Source organism: Epinephelus moara, chromosome 7 (genome assembly GCF_006386435.1).
Source record: "Epinephelus moara isolate mb chromosome 7, YSFRI_EMoa_1.0, whole genome shotgun sequence".
NCBI lineage: Eukaryota > Metazoa > Chordata > Actinopteri > Perciformes > Serranidae > Epinephelus > Epinephelus moara.
Genome location: NC_065512.1, coordinates 19,375,770 through 19,392,633, shown reverse-complemented (window position 1 = coordinate 19,392,633; position 16,864 = coordinate 19,375,770). Strand labels below are relative to the sequence as shown.

Here is a 16,864-nt window from a genome sequence, read left to right as displayed (position 1 = left end):
AGAATCAAAAAAAAAAAAAAAAGAAGTGAGAAACCTTAAGCCACATCCCCAAAAGACAGCAGCATTGGCCCCACAGGGCCTAAGAAAGCTTTTGGGTCAACTAGAGCTCCATGATGTTTGATGGACGATGAAGTGATGAGAGTCGAGATAAAGCAGAAAAACAGAGGAGAAGAGCCAGTAAAGACTTTTATCTTCCTCCTCTTCTGAAGTGCAGCTGAGCCCTGTGATCTGAGTCTTCTTTCCTGTGCCCGTGTGGACTCGGTCAACAAGCCACACAGGGTTCAGACGGAGAATCTAAACCCACACACACAAAATCACCAGGGCCTTCTCCCTGGCTGTCACTCTGATGTGCCCGAGGCCAGCTACAAAACCACACTATGGTCCTCCCACATGTGCACCGGCATCCAAACACACAGCACTGGCACAGGACTGTGAGATACTCTACTCCTGGGAACAGGCTCAGCGATTTGTTTTATTGCCCCTGGCCTCCTGTACTCTCTGAATGTTTTAACACAGAGAGTGTGATTGTTGTTGTCTCTTGGATTCAGCGTGAGGAGGAGTTGAGATTTTGAGGAACTTTTTCCTAACTCCTTTCATGTATCCCATCTCTACTCATCCTCACCGTCATGTCTCTCTCTGTCTGTGTCTCTTCTCTTTCCTCTCAGAGAGCAACATCACAGTGTCATTGTCCAGCAACTCTTCGGAGGTCCTAGAGGGTGATGTGATCCAGCTGACCTGCTCAGTCCACTCCACTACAGGTCCCCTGTCTGTTGTCTGGCAGTGGACAGACAAGCAGGCGACTGGACCGGCGCAGGAGGTGGCCTCCGTGGATCGCGACGGCACCGTGTGGCACAGCCCCTCCTACAGAGAGCGCTCCAGTTATGGGGAGATTCGTGTGGAGAAAGTCCGTGCCGACGCATTCTCTCTGTCCCTGTATAATGCCTTACCTGAGGACGAGGGTCAGTACCGCTGCACGGCCACTGAGTGGCTTCAAAGTGGTACTGAGCCGGAGCTTACCTGGGAGAAGATAGGAGAGAGGGCAGCAACCAAGACCGTCACTGTGAAGACTGTTGGTAAGTTAATGCAGCCTCAATATGGTCTATGTCCTGATCCTGCCAAGTCAGTTAGCAGAGGTATGGCTTGAGTCACATGACTTGGACTCTTGCCAGACTCAAGTCACAAATTTGATGACTTCAGACTTGACTTGACAAAATTAAAAAATCCCTCCAACTTGGCATGGACTTCAACACCAGTGACTCGTGACTTTACTGGGACTTGAGCATTTTGACTTGAAAATACCTGGAACTTGACTTTTCTGTCATGACTTGGGTCTGGAGTGCAAAGACTTGAGACTTACTTGTAACTTGCAAAATAATGAATTGGTCCGACTTCTGTCAGTTGGGCACATTGTGGGGAGGGGGTTGGTGTGAGAGCACCGTCCCACCCTCCAGGCCAGAGTGAGACACAGTGGAAATATTATTTTATCTTTTCAAAAGATTTCCAATCAAAAATTATTTTACAGTTTCTGCTCAAGTGCTTGCGGTAGTATATTTGTTATGGATAAAGTGTGAAAAATCTGGTAAATTTGAAGGGGAAAATACAGTTTATATGGTTTACTAATTAAGTTATGACTGCATGCCGTCGCCTCAGCTAAAAGTTTAGATGAGCTACTAAGCGTAACTCTTCTGATGATAACATAAAATAGCATATTTATTCACTTTAAATAGTCCATAACTGACTTAAAAAAAATATGCCGCATATGTTATCTGTACATCCCTCAGGAACACCGGTTCACACACAGTGTAAGTAAGCTGTAATCAGCCTGTGCATGCTAAGCCTGTATGTTTAAGATGAGCAGCAGCTGAGCTTGTTACAGGTTTAAATATCCTTGATCAAATGGACCGTACTGTTTATCCTGCTGTAATATTATTTCCACGCAAGATTCAGATTTAACTACAGAAAATGTACTTTATCTGTCAGCTAATTATCTAACACATCATGATGTGCACGCAAGTGAAATGTCAGGTATCCAGGGCGACCCCCCTATTGAAAATACACTCCGGGGCAGATGTAAATTCACGTACACGACAGTGTGTCGGCGCACATGCACACCAAATCAAAGAGAGGCATATGGTTTGTGATTTGCTAAAGACTGATGAACGGCGCGGGCAGAACATGCAGTCCACACAGTAGAATATACCATGGTTTATTCATGCAGCGCTCAAGGGAAAGAGCTATTACGGCACACACACACACACACACACACACACACACTCTCTCACACCACCTGCCACACGTCAAGAGCATTGCTTCCGTGACACCCATCATAGATACACACATACACGCTCACACACGCACACACACCCATATGGATTAGCCAGAATTATTAGAATGGAAATGCAGCGGCAATGTGTTTCACAGTCTGTGGGTCTCCTCTGTCAGTGCTGAGTTAAGCTGAACATCCTCGGTACAGGCTGAGGAAGCCACTGGAGCGGAGCAGTGAGGAGCTGGCAGACCAGGAGCACTGGGCTCAACGCACACACACACACACACACACACAACCAACGGATTAGCTCCCTGCGGCAGCACACAGTGGTGCTGCAGAGAAGAGATGTCAGTTTTTAAGTGGCCATTTGTTAAGTTCGGGCAACAACAGAAACATTAGTTTGAGGAACAAGGGACGCATTATGCAAATCAGGGAATAGAAGTCCGAAGCCGCTCGTCTCTCTTCAGTTACACTCCTCAACATCTTGTTGATCAAAGGATTTTTCTAAATGTGCGCTGTTGTGTGACGGTCAATGTGTGTGTTTTACTTCGTCTCAGATTTTGGCCCTCGTTTTTCTCACTTTAGCTTCCAACTTCTGTTTTATTGGATCTAAAGCTGCCGTGATGATGGAGAACTTATTTTTCCTGTGTTTCACATTTCTTGCATCCTACTAGTCTTGCCTTACTTAAGATACTCAAGTGTGTGCTCCACTTTTCTTGTGAGCTCAGGTTGGACTTTCCACTGACCTGTCCTCCAAGTGTACTGCTCTACAAGCTGAAGCTTAAGATATTATATATGGTCACTGTGCCTTAATTTAGATCACTGCCTCCTCCCTTATGGACTCCCCTGTGCTAGCTGACAAGACCTAGAGGGGATGGGAGAGGGATATCCTCTGGGAGCATTGTGTTTTTGTTGCCACGGTGAACACAAAGATGCTTGGCAGAGAGTCTTGTTTCCATCTGATTGGCTTAAGGGGCCCTCAGGGTGTCTGGGGTAGCAAGTGTGTGCAAGTGAGAAGCCTATATACAGGCGTGCACACAAGCCAATGTATAGTAGTCTCCCACTCAACCACAAGCACTTTGTACAGTGAAGGAAACAAGCGCATTCGTGTTTATTCACACAAACAAAAAGACGGAGTTGTATGGGATAAATGGATCGGCGTGAAATCCTCTTTCCTGTTACAGAGGCAGGCAGACAGTGAGGGGAATGGATGGATGGATGGTAGAGGGGCGCAGGGAGATGAGAGATAGAGTGAGAAGGGAGAGTTATTGTCTATTAGAGAATTATGTCCCGAGGCAGCTGTCCCAGCAGTAGCCAAGTCCGGACAGAAAGCCATTGATTACACACCCTGAAGGACACTGGGGGTGACGGCTGTCAGAGGAGGAGAGAGGGTAAGGGACAGGGAGAGAAAGTGACGTGGCTGTTGACAAGAATATAATGGAACGGTCTGCGAAATCTAAAGGAAATAAATTATCTAGTCTGACAAAGATCCTGAATCCTTGAATGACCCATATATAACTACAAAGGGAGCAGGCTGTTGTCCACAGAGATAACCATGTTGCACAACCATGTCTCAGAATGGAAAACCAAACAGTAGCTCTAGATGGGGTCATTCGCCTTTTCGCTCCTACGCGTCAGCTACCATATTCATCAGCCCCTCTGCAACGTGACACTGCTTTATTCAGTGCTTTTACCGGTTTCAGGGAGTTTTACTAATAGTCTTTTTTATATAAACCAAACTCAAGTCCTCTTGAAGTGCACCAACAAGTGGACCAACAGAAAAGGGACTTGGTTCTTTTTGTGTTCACACTGTCAGTTCATTTGAAAGAAGACTCTGTCTGGTCCACTTCAGCTCCGATGGGGCCTCAGTCCTCTTCCTGTTCACACTATATGTTCGTTTATTGTCTATCTACCAGTACATTTGTGTTTTATAAGTTGGAAAATGGCCGCCAACCGCACTGCAGACTTGAAGCGAACCGAAGTGGTCTGAGTTTGGTTCACTTCAGAGGTGTCTGAGTTCTCTTGGAGTGTTTACATACACGCAGAAAATGCTGAGTCACCGTTCTGAGTCCGTTAAAAGGGCTGAAAAGGACCAAGTGTGAAAACGCCCTTAATCAGAGAGACTCCTGCAGATAATTCAGCTCCCGGTAAAAAGCTCCTGAACATCTGGATCTTGATTTTTCAGAGAAAAATGGTGAGCACAAACGAGCAGGTGTTGGGCTAGCGGCCCCTCTCTGACAAGCCAAACTGCATTGGAGAAACACCGATTTGTAACATGAAACTGCTTTATTCAGTGTTTTTACTGGTTTAATCATTGGAGCATTTGTTTTGGGGAGAAAAAGACCTCTGCGGATAATCTGGCTCCTCGTAAAAACTGTCTGAACAATAAACACTGAGGGAATTCCAACCACGGCAAGTGTCGGCTGCAGTCTTCACCTCTATATGCCACTAAATCCCCCTAAATCTTTCATACTGTTTCTTTAATCAACATCTTTCTATCCTACCTCCCTGGTCTTTTTTTCTTCTGTGTATCGCCATCTTTCTCATATTCAACCTCAAGCATTCTCTGCAATGCCCTGAAATAAGTACAGCAGGGCCAGGTTGTTAAAGGGCCACGGTATCTTTATCTCTCTTTCTCTCTCTCTCTCTCTCGACTCCCTGGCACTCCAGTGTGGATGTATCTTGGCAATAACATATGGAGTTGGGTGAACGTTTTTAGTTTAATGAGGATAGTTTAGACTTGGCAAGGACTTGGGCGTAGATCGAACATCGGCGCTTAGAGGAAATCTCTCCCCTGGGCTTTCTTTGTTGCATCACCCATTAATTTTGAGGCGCGCTCACACAGTCAAGCACTCAAACTCATAGTTAGACATAAGCGCAGAGTGGTACATACATATACATGCATAAGCTAAATGGCAGCCTTTAGGCTCTTAATGATAGAGGAAAATGCTTGTGGAGATTTAGAACTGCTTTACCGGTAAGGCGGTGCACTTTAAGGAAATAATGTCTGTATTTGTTCCAGCAGGGGGCTTTGTTCCTCTTGGTAGCCATGCTTACAAGGAAGGTTCCTTCCTCGAAACGATTATAAACCCCCACATCATTCGCTAAGCTTTCAGAGAACAGGCTCAATCACACACCTTGGCTGCATTGTGCTATTATTACATGCAATCAGCTGTGTTCTGTTTTTAGAGGGTTTATCATTAGTTGCATTAAAAGGACATTTTTTACACTTTCTAACATTCTTTCCACTTTCTCCACCATCTAGAATCCTCCTTCATGGTGTCTGCTTCGTCACGGACGCCATCCGTTACATTCGGCGACTCCTTTGACCTCCTGTGCCTGGTGAAGCCTCGTCACAACCCTCGTGTCCCCACCTCCGTCACCTGGCGCTTCATGCCAGCTGGCACAGAAGCTGGCGACGAGGATCAGGGAGAGTTCAAAGACCTTGTGACTTTCACCCGCGAGGGCACGCTGCAGTGGGGGGAGCAGCTGCTTGGGCTGGGCACCCGCACCACAGTGGACCGCTCTCACTCCAACACCAACTTCCGGTTGTCGGTGACCCGCGCAGGGCGTCGCGAGGCGGGCAAGTACCAGTGCACCGCCGTGCTGTGGAGGAGGAACTACGACAACAGCTGGAGCAGAGTGGCCAACCGCACTTCCAACCTGCTCGGCATCAGTGTCCTACAGCCAGGTAAAGCTGCATGGCTTCTTGCCAGGCAGACACACACCTAATTGGAACAGACACAGACCAGCACACAAACAGGGATAAACACAGATTCAGACACACACTCGCACACACATACACATTGAGTGAATTCAGCAGAGCTTAGAGGATGTCTGCCTGCTCTAATTGCTCTTAGTCTCTGGTTTAGCCACTAATTGGAGTGTGTGTGGACGTGTGTGTGTGTGCGTGCAGGGCAGGGTGGAGTCTCCTAATGGATCGCAGTGAATGGATTGCTAAATATCCCACAGGAAGGGGTAGAAAAGAGAAAAAAGGCACGAAAGAGGTAGAAAAGAGAGGGACGCAAAGGACGGAGACGGAGAGAGTGAGAAAAAGTGATGAAGAGAGTGAGCGATCTGTCCTTGAACCTCTTTTCTCAGCGGAGGCATTAAACTGTCTACACCGCCCTCATTGGCCCTCTGTGCTCCACGCATGCACAGAGAAAAACCCATTCAGACACAGCCCAATTAGCGGCTGAACACAAACAACAAATACACACAGACACACTAACACACACAGGCCCAATTTAGCCCAGTCTGGTGTGCCTCAACAGTATGATACTTCATTTATTTAGGTGAATGTGCCTGAGGCATACTGAGAAAAAAAAATGCTATTGCAGTCTGGCTTTCAAAGCAGTCCAGCAAAGCATTATGGTACCTGAAGTACCAATGGGGTCCACATTTGTTGGATTTTGCAAGAGGTATGTGAGCAAGGTGCACAGGTAGGATGAGGAGAAGGTTTTCAACTTCTGAAATCCCAAATGTTTGTGTAGCGTTTTATTTGTGACCATGAGCAATGCGTCAATACCTATGTGCGAGCTTGTGTCTTTGCCTCCCATGCTCAGGTGCGGATAAGTAAGATGCTGTATTGAGTTCACAGGGAGACCGTGGCGATCAATATCACTTTCAAAGTGAGGCAGAAGAATGTAGTCACATGTGCAGTATAGCCAGATAGCCTCTCATTCCTTGCTACTATTGATTCAGATTTGCACATGAATGCAAACCGATGTAAACACGCACACACCCCCAGTTCAGAGACACCTTCTTAACTGACTGTGCTCTGACCTTAACCAGTCAGGCAGAACACCCAGCATCCCCGGGCCCTTCAGGACTTATTTGGAAACCGACTTATCATCCTGAATGCTCATTTACCTTCCCCCCATGTGCAGTTTACATTGTGTATCCTTACCCTGAAAAAAGGGACACACACACATATTTTGCAAGGAAATAAATACTGAGTCCTCCTCCCGCTTCTTTTTCTAGCAGCATCTCCATGACAAAGTGATCAGTTACCTTGGTAATGCCATCAGTAACCGTGACGATGTGATCAGTTGCCGACTGAAAGCCAATCAGTAACCATAACCGTGCGATCATTCTGTGTGTAAGGGCACTATCTCACAGGGGAGGGCACATGAGTAATTCCTTTATCTCATTGGTTGCCGAGACCCGGCTCAATCCAGGTCATGCTGCGTTCGTCTCCTCCACCTCCTGTGTGTTTTTTTTTAGTTGTGCAGTCAGACCTTCATTTAGACTGATGATTCATTTGTCAGCATGTAGGACGTCTCTCTCTCTCTCTCTCTCTCTCTGCCTCACGCCTCTCCTCCCCATCTGCTTTCCTCCTCTCTGTTTTCCAAAATTTTAACCACTCCTGGCTAAATGAGTGGCAGTGGCATGTTCGGCTCCTCTCTTAAAGAAGTGGGATAAAGGGGACTGTGTGTAATGAGGTGTGAGCAAACACAGCATCTGACCAGATTCATAATTGAGAGACTTTAAGTCATGCTTCCAGAGGTACCTGCTCAATATGTATGAGCAGCCTCACCAGCATTATGTGCGCACATACTTGTGTGCATGTACAAGTTCTTGCATGAATGCTCCTGCATCCGTGTTTCTTCCGGTGTTCCTCTGAGAGCTTCCATATGCTTACCATGCACATATGCAGAAGCTTACCTAACTTCTGACACCCAGCAACACAACAGTGGAAGTGTTTCTCTCAACTTTCCGACGGCCCATTACACCACCATCTTATATTCAGAAGACAGACGCGTGCCTCACATAAGAAGGCTTGCAAATGCGGAGTGACGCTCCTCATTAAATTATTGGAGAACTTCAAAAGCGGAGAGTGAAAAGTAGCATCAGAAATAGCACCCTTGATCCAACATCCATGCATCTTAGATCAGCAGAAGCGAAAAGTTGGATGTAGATAAAAGCAGGACCAAACCCACACAGAGGCAGTTGGTCGGTCGGCGTGACGTTCCGTCAAACTAGCGAGGTGCCTGCAGCCCGGGCAACTTCCTATTTCAGACCGCATTAGTAGCACGCTGCCTGTGTCCAAGTCCCATGGGTCATATTAGGGGAGTTCACCACCATAGCTCCACACAGACACACACACACACATGCACATACAATATTTTTATGATCATTGTAAGGGCAACCCTGTGCTTGAATTATCCACCACAGACTTCATGCAGAGAGCGAGTGCACACACAGGAGCACAAATACCGCCATGTACACACAAATATGCAGTACATACACACGGGGGGTTTACCTCCCAGAGCAAAAGTGTAATTATCTTATGGTACAACACGAATCAATATTAGCCTTCGCAGCGGAGGACCTCCACAAACACACACAGCAAAAACATAAACACGCCGTATACAGTTTCCACATACAGTGGCAGTGATATTAGATTTCACCTGATTGAGTTTTCTCTTTGTCTCTGTCTGAAACGCAATAATGGCAAACACATGTTCAGCATGGCAGATCACCAGGGGAAGCCTCAGTCTCTACAACACAATCTAATATCATCTACTCATAACTCAAGCTACACACGCACAAAACCACACTTTTCATTTCTTCAAGATACACACACACACATAAGCACACATGCACGCACACATTGAAAACACGCAAAACTAATTATGCTGAATCTTCCCTAATGGAACCGGAGTTTAGATTAATGATGGTTTTGGGAGTTCAAGACATTTTTCTCATCATTTGAGTGTGTGCATGTGCACATTTGTGCGCGTGTGTCTGGCATGAGGACTGGGATATTAAGACCGTCTGGTTATTGGCTGAGCTAGAATGATGATGGTGATGATGGAGGGGAGGGGGGGTGTCCCACTTAGAGTTTCTCCTCATCTCTCCTCGCACACCTACGCTTGCCTGGCTACCTTTCACTCACATGATCAAACATCACGACGCAGGGATGGATGCCTTTTTTGCTTATTCTTATCCTCCTCTCTTGTTTTGCTCTCCTGTGGTTGCGCCTTTGAGTTAGAGGATATATGCCTCCTACTTTCTCCCACTTTATCTTGTCCTGCCTCATGTGCTCTGTCTCTCTCTCTCTCTGATAGTTCTTGAGGGTATCTTCCCATTTAATATGGGCTGGCACTAGCAGATGCCGCATGTGCTCTCTTTTCATGCCAGTGAAGTACTTGCCACCCAGCCATTATTGATAGCGTTGGCGTCACTGCGGTGATTGGAGATTCCTGCTTATCAGGGCAAGGATAGGAGTTGTCTATCTTCATTAAGGCCCGTCCTATCACCCTCATGTCCTCCTTTCTCGCTCCCGCTCCGTCTCTGTCTTTCTACATTTTGTTCTCACTCTCCCCATAAGTCTCTTTTAATGTCTTCTTTCCCCTTCACTCTCACTTAGCTGCATGTTTCCCTCCACGCACGCCCCCAGCTTCTCTCTCACTCTTGTGATTTTTCAATATTTTATAATTCCCTGCCTCCCTCCTCCTCCACCTCCTCCTCCTCCTCATAATTCTCTCCATTATGTTTACATTTTTCTTCAAATAGCTTCTTCACCATTGTCAGTATTTCATAAATAATAAGGATATGGCAGCTGCGCTTGTTTGCACACAATAGCGGCTTTATCGTAGTGTTGTATTGTTCGTGTCAGGGTTGTAAATCTTTTTCTGTGCCCTGTTTTCAGCTGTAGAGGATATAGTTTGGGTTTGCCCTCAAGCTCACTTGAAGCAGCACTCTGTGCACGGGCTGCCTGTACGTCTACAACGAACAACTTGGCTCTGTTATGTACAGTTTGCACGTGCATATACAAATAATCACTTGTGTTTTTGTCCGTCACACACACACACACACACACACACACATGAGCGCGCAGGGTCGTAATGGGTGATAAATGAAGAGCCTTTGAGGGATGCACTGGAACAGAAAATAATTTCATAAAAGATTTTTGATTAATAATGCCCGTTTCAGACATTCAAGGTCAGGCTCCTTCCTTGTGTCTTCTTCCTCACAAGGACAAACCCTAACACACTCTCTTTGAGATGCAAGAACACAGGCATATATTTCTGTCAAATCCAATCCAATCTAGGCCTCATTTCCTTGTTCAGCCCAATCTGAAGACACAATGAGATTCTCTGTGTTGTGTCTCTCCATCTCTTTTAAGCACCTTTGTGTGTGTGTGTGGGTGCGTGCATGTGTGTGCACACGCACGCTTGTGTGTCCTGCTGCCGCGGTAATTGAAGTCGTAACTCAGAGCTAGCTACAGTGCTGCTGCTCCCCATGTAAATCAGTGGCTAATAGTAGGAGCAGAGCCGGAGAGGATGTCTCCTGAATACACACACACACACACACACACACACACACACACACACACACACCAGCCTCTAGCCTGCACTAACTGAATGACCACTGTTCTCTGTGGTTTAATGAGCATAATGTGTTTTATTCTTATTGGCAGACCCCCCTTTCAAACACACACACACACACACACAGGCACGCACAGGCACGCACACAGGCGCATGACTCGATCTGATATGTCTTTATGCACTCCCCTCCATGCCAGCTTCTTTTGGGCCATTAATCTCCCAGAGTTCCCCTGCCCTGACCTCCTGTCTCACCCCTCTCTTGTGCATCCGTTTTCCCGTTGGGCCAGCCTGCGTCCAGCAATCACTCTCTTAGACAGGCAGGCAGGAAGAAGGAAAGTGCAGTCAGTGCATCAGTGTGTTCGCACTGATGGTAGAGAATAGGAATTACATGGGTGGAGGTTGAATGCATGTGTGTGTGTGTGTGGCTCTGTCTGGGTGTGTTCAAGGCTGCCGTTACGTGCACAGATCCCCATAATTAGCCCAGTCTTAATGATATTGTAGGGGGAGTTGGAAAGGGGAGGAATGAGGAGTGGTAATATCCCTCTGACACAATGGGATCATAGATACATTGCAGTCATTAGCATAGAAATTAGGCTCCCAACTCAGCAGAGGAGCCACTTTTCAGTCAGGGGAACCCCATCCTTCATTGCCTCTGACTAGCAACCCGCTCTGATCTAATGCCCCCTGTGACAGAGGTCCAGACGGGCCGGAGCGTGTGCGGCATCTTGTGTGCGTGTTTCTGTGTTTGTGTGTGTAGTTGCAGATGTTGGCAAGGAGCAGCAAGCCAAAGTAAGCTGTTCTGCAGGGGATCAGGGCGTGTCTAAAGCCCTCAGTCCTGACATGCTTGGGGTCCTGGCCATGGATTAGCCCATGGCTGTGCTAATGCTAACGCTAAAGGCGGAGCAGGCAGCCATTAAGACTATAAGTCCTCTGGAGTGGAGCCGGAGAGACTGCCTGCTGCTTTCCGAAATCCCCCCAGGAGCATGTTCTCACTTTCTGTCTTTTACATCTCTCTCATCTTTTCCAGGCTCTTTCCCTCCCTCTGCACACTCTCTCTCTCTCTCTCACTCCTCAGCTTCTCTGTTGGTAGGTGCTTGTGAATATCCGTTCAGTTTGGTGATATATCCCTTAACTCTCCTGCTTTTCTCTCATGCTGTCTTCTTTTAGAAAAAACTCTTCCCTTTTCCTGTGTCTACCTTTCTGCATTTATTCATCCCTCTCATCTCTTTATGTCTCTTTCCTCTGCCTTCTGCCCACGTTGGTCTCCTTTAACTAAGTGGAAGCATTACATCTATGGACCAGTGGATAGGATGTCAGCTCAGTGGTCATTAAGTACATATTAGACCATATTTAAAAAGAGCCAAAATGTTAGGCAGAGACCCCGCCAGCACCTCTAGTGTTCGCACTTCATTTAGGCCTCATTAATATTCATGAACCCACAGGTGAGGCTGCTGAATATTCATGTAAGTGTCAAGCGATTAGACAGAATGTGATCGGGAGAAACATAGATCACAGGAACGCAGAAGGGAGGAAAGAGGTGATGATTGGTTAAAACATAGACTGTGATGAAGGGGAAATGAGAGGGATGAGGCGGACATTTCAACCCTAACGTTTAGAGCCAGTCTTGTATTAAAAGACTTCACCTGGAGCAGCAGCAGCACGAAACAGAGATGGAAAATGAATTCAATTTCCTCCCTATACAAAGAATAAAGGATAACATTCTTTGATTTACAATCTCTGGCTGTACTCTCCTCCTCTGAACATTCGGCCAAGCAGTTTCTTACCTCCTTTGAAGTCATCCTAAAATTTTGTTTCAGTCTTGTGTGTGCGAGCTGTGGTTTGTGCACGCTGACATTCCACAGTAGCATCTTTACTGTAGCTGTACACTTCTCCTCCCCGCGGACTCCAACTTGTTTTCATCCGCTCTGCTTCATAAACAACAGTTGCGTGGCGCAGCTTTTGGGGTTTGGGGTGCACTTTGTTATCTGTCTTCCTTATCAAAACTGGGCTGCTGTTTGTAGCCTTTGTGTACTTACCTCCACCGATAAATAAAAGGAATAAAGACAGCTTTGTCTCAACTCTGCAGTTCCTGTAGCTATTAAACGAGACAAATTGGGCACACACTGGAAGGGGTTGAGACAAGGGTTCAATGAGCCAATTAGTGACTGTACTGTGTGGATCTGTGTGTGTGTGTTTGTGTGCGCTGTAATGACACTACATGCCCGGCAAACTGCTGAAACGCAAGTACCTCCAGTGGAGCTGAGATAGTTAAGGGGGTAAGAGGCAGCCTGCCTGGATGCAGCTCATATCATTACATCTGCGTTCCACCCAATGTAATATTTTTCACGCATTTCGCAGAGCAAGAATTGGACTTTTAATTAAATTTTGTTTAATCACGCCTAGTGATGTAAACAAAAAAAGCACTGGCCTTGTTTAATTGAGTCTGCCTTTTCTTTCAGGAAAAATAAGACCAGCAAGGTCCTTAAACGTTATCTTAACCATGGCACGTTGTTCATGGAGACAAGGTTGCCCTGGAAACCACAGAGGCAGGTGACGTGTATGAGGAGCTGTCAACAATTATGCTCAAGGTTAACTTAAAAAAATGATTATGAGTTTTTCTCTTCTTCTTGATTATACAGCGACACAACTTTGCTGCTTTTTTTCCTGTGGAGAAAATAAACTGGCCAACATAAAAAAGAGAGATTGAAGGCTGCAGATATAAAATGCACTTTGATCCTATCCGAGGCCAGGTTTGTCTGGCACATGAACTAATGCAAAGCAGTGAGAACAAGTGATTTCAATTACGGATTTGTCTTACTTTGTGGATGCACCCTTGAGGCTCATTAACGAAATACAGTAGCAGAGAACATGTAATCACACTTAAAATAGTTATTGACAGCCTCTCTGACAGACAACAACACAGCACTACTCCTGCTGCTGAAGGAATGCACATATATGATGAGCAGGCTTGTGAACGATGTATGATTGAAGTGGCTCCCTACGCTTGGTCTTCTTCCCTCAATCTGCCCTCATCAGTGCCTCATATACAAAATTATATACATCATATAGATTTTTTTTCTGCAGCTTGTGTCAGCAGATGCATTGATGTAACTGGGAAAGATGGCTGTGCTGTAGCTGAAGGAAGAAACCTCACTCTCAGAGGGAAGGGACACGTGTCAGAGGATGTGACAGGCTAGTCTGTGAAGCCGCTGTTCTTTTACTGGAGCATTGCACAGCGAAAGGATTCAGGATGGAGTGGAGACTTTAAGGTTGTTTTGGGACATAGACAGACCATATTTATCTTCCTATTATTTCTCTTCCACCCCAGTGCGCTTCGATTTTATTTGTCCGTCTGTCTCTGCTTGAGTCAGTGCTAAGTTATGATAACTTGTAATAGCTCATGATGCTACCTAATAGGGCTTGAATAATTAGCCTATTTTAGCTTTGAAAAGGGATTTCTGTAAACACTGATGTAAGGCAACAGGCTTTCAGCCCCCAGTTTTTCTCCTGGCTGCGGATTCAAACTTCAAATGGTGAGCGGCAGAGAATTGCTTTGTCCTGTGCCAATCCAATCCTGCATGGTTCCACTTCAGGAGGTTCGGAGGTAATTCTCCTGCACAAAAAAAAAAGATTGCCAGGATTCCGCAGGGCTCGGCAGTAATTCCGGATGGGGAGATTGTCAGGCTTCCTACCAAGTCTCTAGTGGGTACCCAGGCAATGATAATGACTCATTTCAAATGCTAGCTTGAAATGCCGTGGCACAACAGGGTGGTCCAGTGGTGCCTTGCAGCCATGCATCCTTTGATTTCAACCGAATGTGTACGTACTGTATGTATAGAGCAACTGTGCAGAATCACAAACAGCGATCATTTGAGCACGCACAGCAATCTGTGAGGGTGAGGTTTTCAGGGCAGATGGCTGTGACCCTAGGCAGTCAATCAGTCAGTCAGTCATAGCAAAGCTTATCGTGAGCTGAGAGGGGACATGAAATTGGAGATGTGGAATGCAGGAGAAGCGTAGAGAGAAAAATTAAATGTAGGGTTTTATATTGGGTCATATTCGTGTCAGTAAATCAATCAAAAAACAAACAAATACATATTCCCCATCAAGGCTTGATATTGTTTGAAATGTGTTGTGCCAATACAGTAACTGAGTTTTTGTTCCAGTGCCAAGAAAATACTTTTTTTTTTTATACCTTACATTGTGGAATATAAATACATTTTTACTACAAAACCCTTTTTTCATTTGACAAAAAAAGCCATTATCGTCTAAACAGAAACAGAACAAGAAGCTTGCCCAAATATATTCTATTCGATTTATTTATTTCAATTCATTTTTTCATATAGCACCATATCACGAATCACAATTTGCCACAGAGGGCTTTACAACATATGACATCCCTCTGTCCTTGGACCTTGACAGCGGATAAGGAAAAATTCCCCCAAAAACACCATTTAACAGGGAATAAAATGGACGAAACCTCAGGAAGAGCAACTGAGGAGGGATCCCTCTTCCAGGACAGACAAATGTGCAATAGATGTGTACAGAACAGATTAAGATAATTAGAGTACAATACAGATTATTCATATGGCAAAATGATACATAAGAAAGACAGAGAGAGGGAGAAAGAGTGAGACATGCACAGCAATTATAACAATTACAATTAAAGCTGCAAGCAGCAATGATTGGGCCCTTGCACCTTCACACAACTTGAGGGCGCTAGCAGGATGCTGGCTGATGCCACTGTTCATTTCTGTGAAAGTCAGACCCTGTATGCAGGAGTGAGATGGTATATCCTTCATAGAGTGTAGGTGTTGGAATGACTTATTCCACATTTTGTACTACTCTCTGTGTTCACTATGTGGTAGTGGCGAACACATTAATTATACGTCATGTTGCTGTAAATAAAAAAAACACAACTGTCTGAAAACTCTTACTTCCTGGTGCCAGTAGGTGACGCAATCACCATGACATCTAATGTGCATGTAATTATAAAACGTGAAGTTTGGGGCAGATTGGACCATGAATGCTGGAGTTACAAACCACTTCCTGTTTGGTGGCAAAACATGGAAATTTGACACCTCTCCACGGTCACACGGTTTGACAAAAACTCAAGCTTTAATCAACTTTTTATGTAAAAGGTCTTAAGATGGTACAGACAAGATTTCAAGCCAATCGGATCAAATCTGTCGGAGGTGTTTGTTAAAGTACGACCCCTGGAAATGGCCAAAAATGCACAAAAATTGCACAGTAAATTCAAAATGGCTGACTTCCTGTTGGGTTTAGAGTATGGCTCCAAGAGACTTTTTTGTACGTCTCAGGGTGTTGCATGTGCCTCCCGAGTTTCGTACATGTCGGTGAACCCAGCTTCGGGGGCTGCTTCGTTGAAATTTTATAGGGGGCACTACTGAGCCATTTTTTGGCAGCCGAGCACGAGACCCCCAAATGTGAAATTTTTTACCAGATGTTATGTGTGTGCAAAGTTTAATGAGTTTTTGAGCATGTTAAGCCCCTCAAAAATGTGATTCATTTGGAGGAAGAGGAATAAAAATCTCAATGAGGTCCTCGCCCTAACTATGACAATAATAGAAATATGACTAATAACAATATATGTATTTATTCATGTGTATAAGTATCTAATAATAATCATACATGTGTAATAATAGTAGAACTATGACTTATAATAATAGCAGTAGTGGTAGTAGTTTATGCATTCACATCTCCACATTGGTGAAAATGTGATTAGAAACAGGTGAAAGCTTTTGGATCTTGAAATTTCTAAAGTATGTTCCCTTTTTGCTAATTTAGAAAGAATAAATTGCATTAAAATCTGCATTTGAGTCTTCTGTATTTATTGGTTGTTGTTTGCATTCACAAACCACCGCAGCGCTCTGATCCGAAAATAGGCATTCCTCCCTCATTTTGGTGGGAAGAGGGTGGCAAAATGACATTCTGCAGTTGCTCGTCTGCCGCTGAGATCAATTAAGGGAATTTGTTTCCCCAAATTGGGCTCTGCCAACAAACAACTCTTGGTTCGCTGTCAGTGTGCCAAAGCTGGAAAGTGTTACCAATCAAATCGTTATTTCTCAGGTCAAAGATTGTTAATGTTGCTGATAGAGATGCCCTCTAGGAATGCACGCGTTTGGAATTGTTTGACATTTATTCAAGCGGCGTGGTGTTTGTTTGAGTGCAGGTAAATACCCCTGAGATTATGACTGTTTGAGACAAATCTTAACTATTCATGAAAAAAATATACTCATGT

General features: G+C 45.1%; 1 protein-coding gene across 1 annotated transcript in view; it reads left to right on the top strand.

The window, feature by feature from the left end:
• The window catches only part of igsf3 (immunoglobulin superfamily, member 3), a 90,348-nt gene that overhangs the window by 62,146 nt on the left and 11,338 nt on the right, over nt 1-16,864 (top strand). Inside the window, exons 5-6 of the mRNA XM_050048395.1 lie at nt 666-1,073; nt 5,532-5,957. Of these exons, the coding sequence (XP_049904352.1) occupies nt 666-1,073; nt 5,532-5,957 (834 nt within the window). The remainder of the gene's footprint in view (nt 1-665; nt 1,074-5,531; nt 5,958-16,864) is intronic.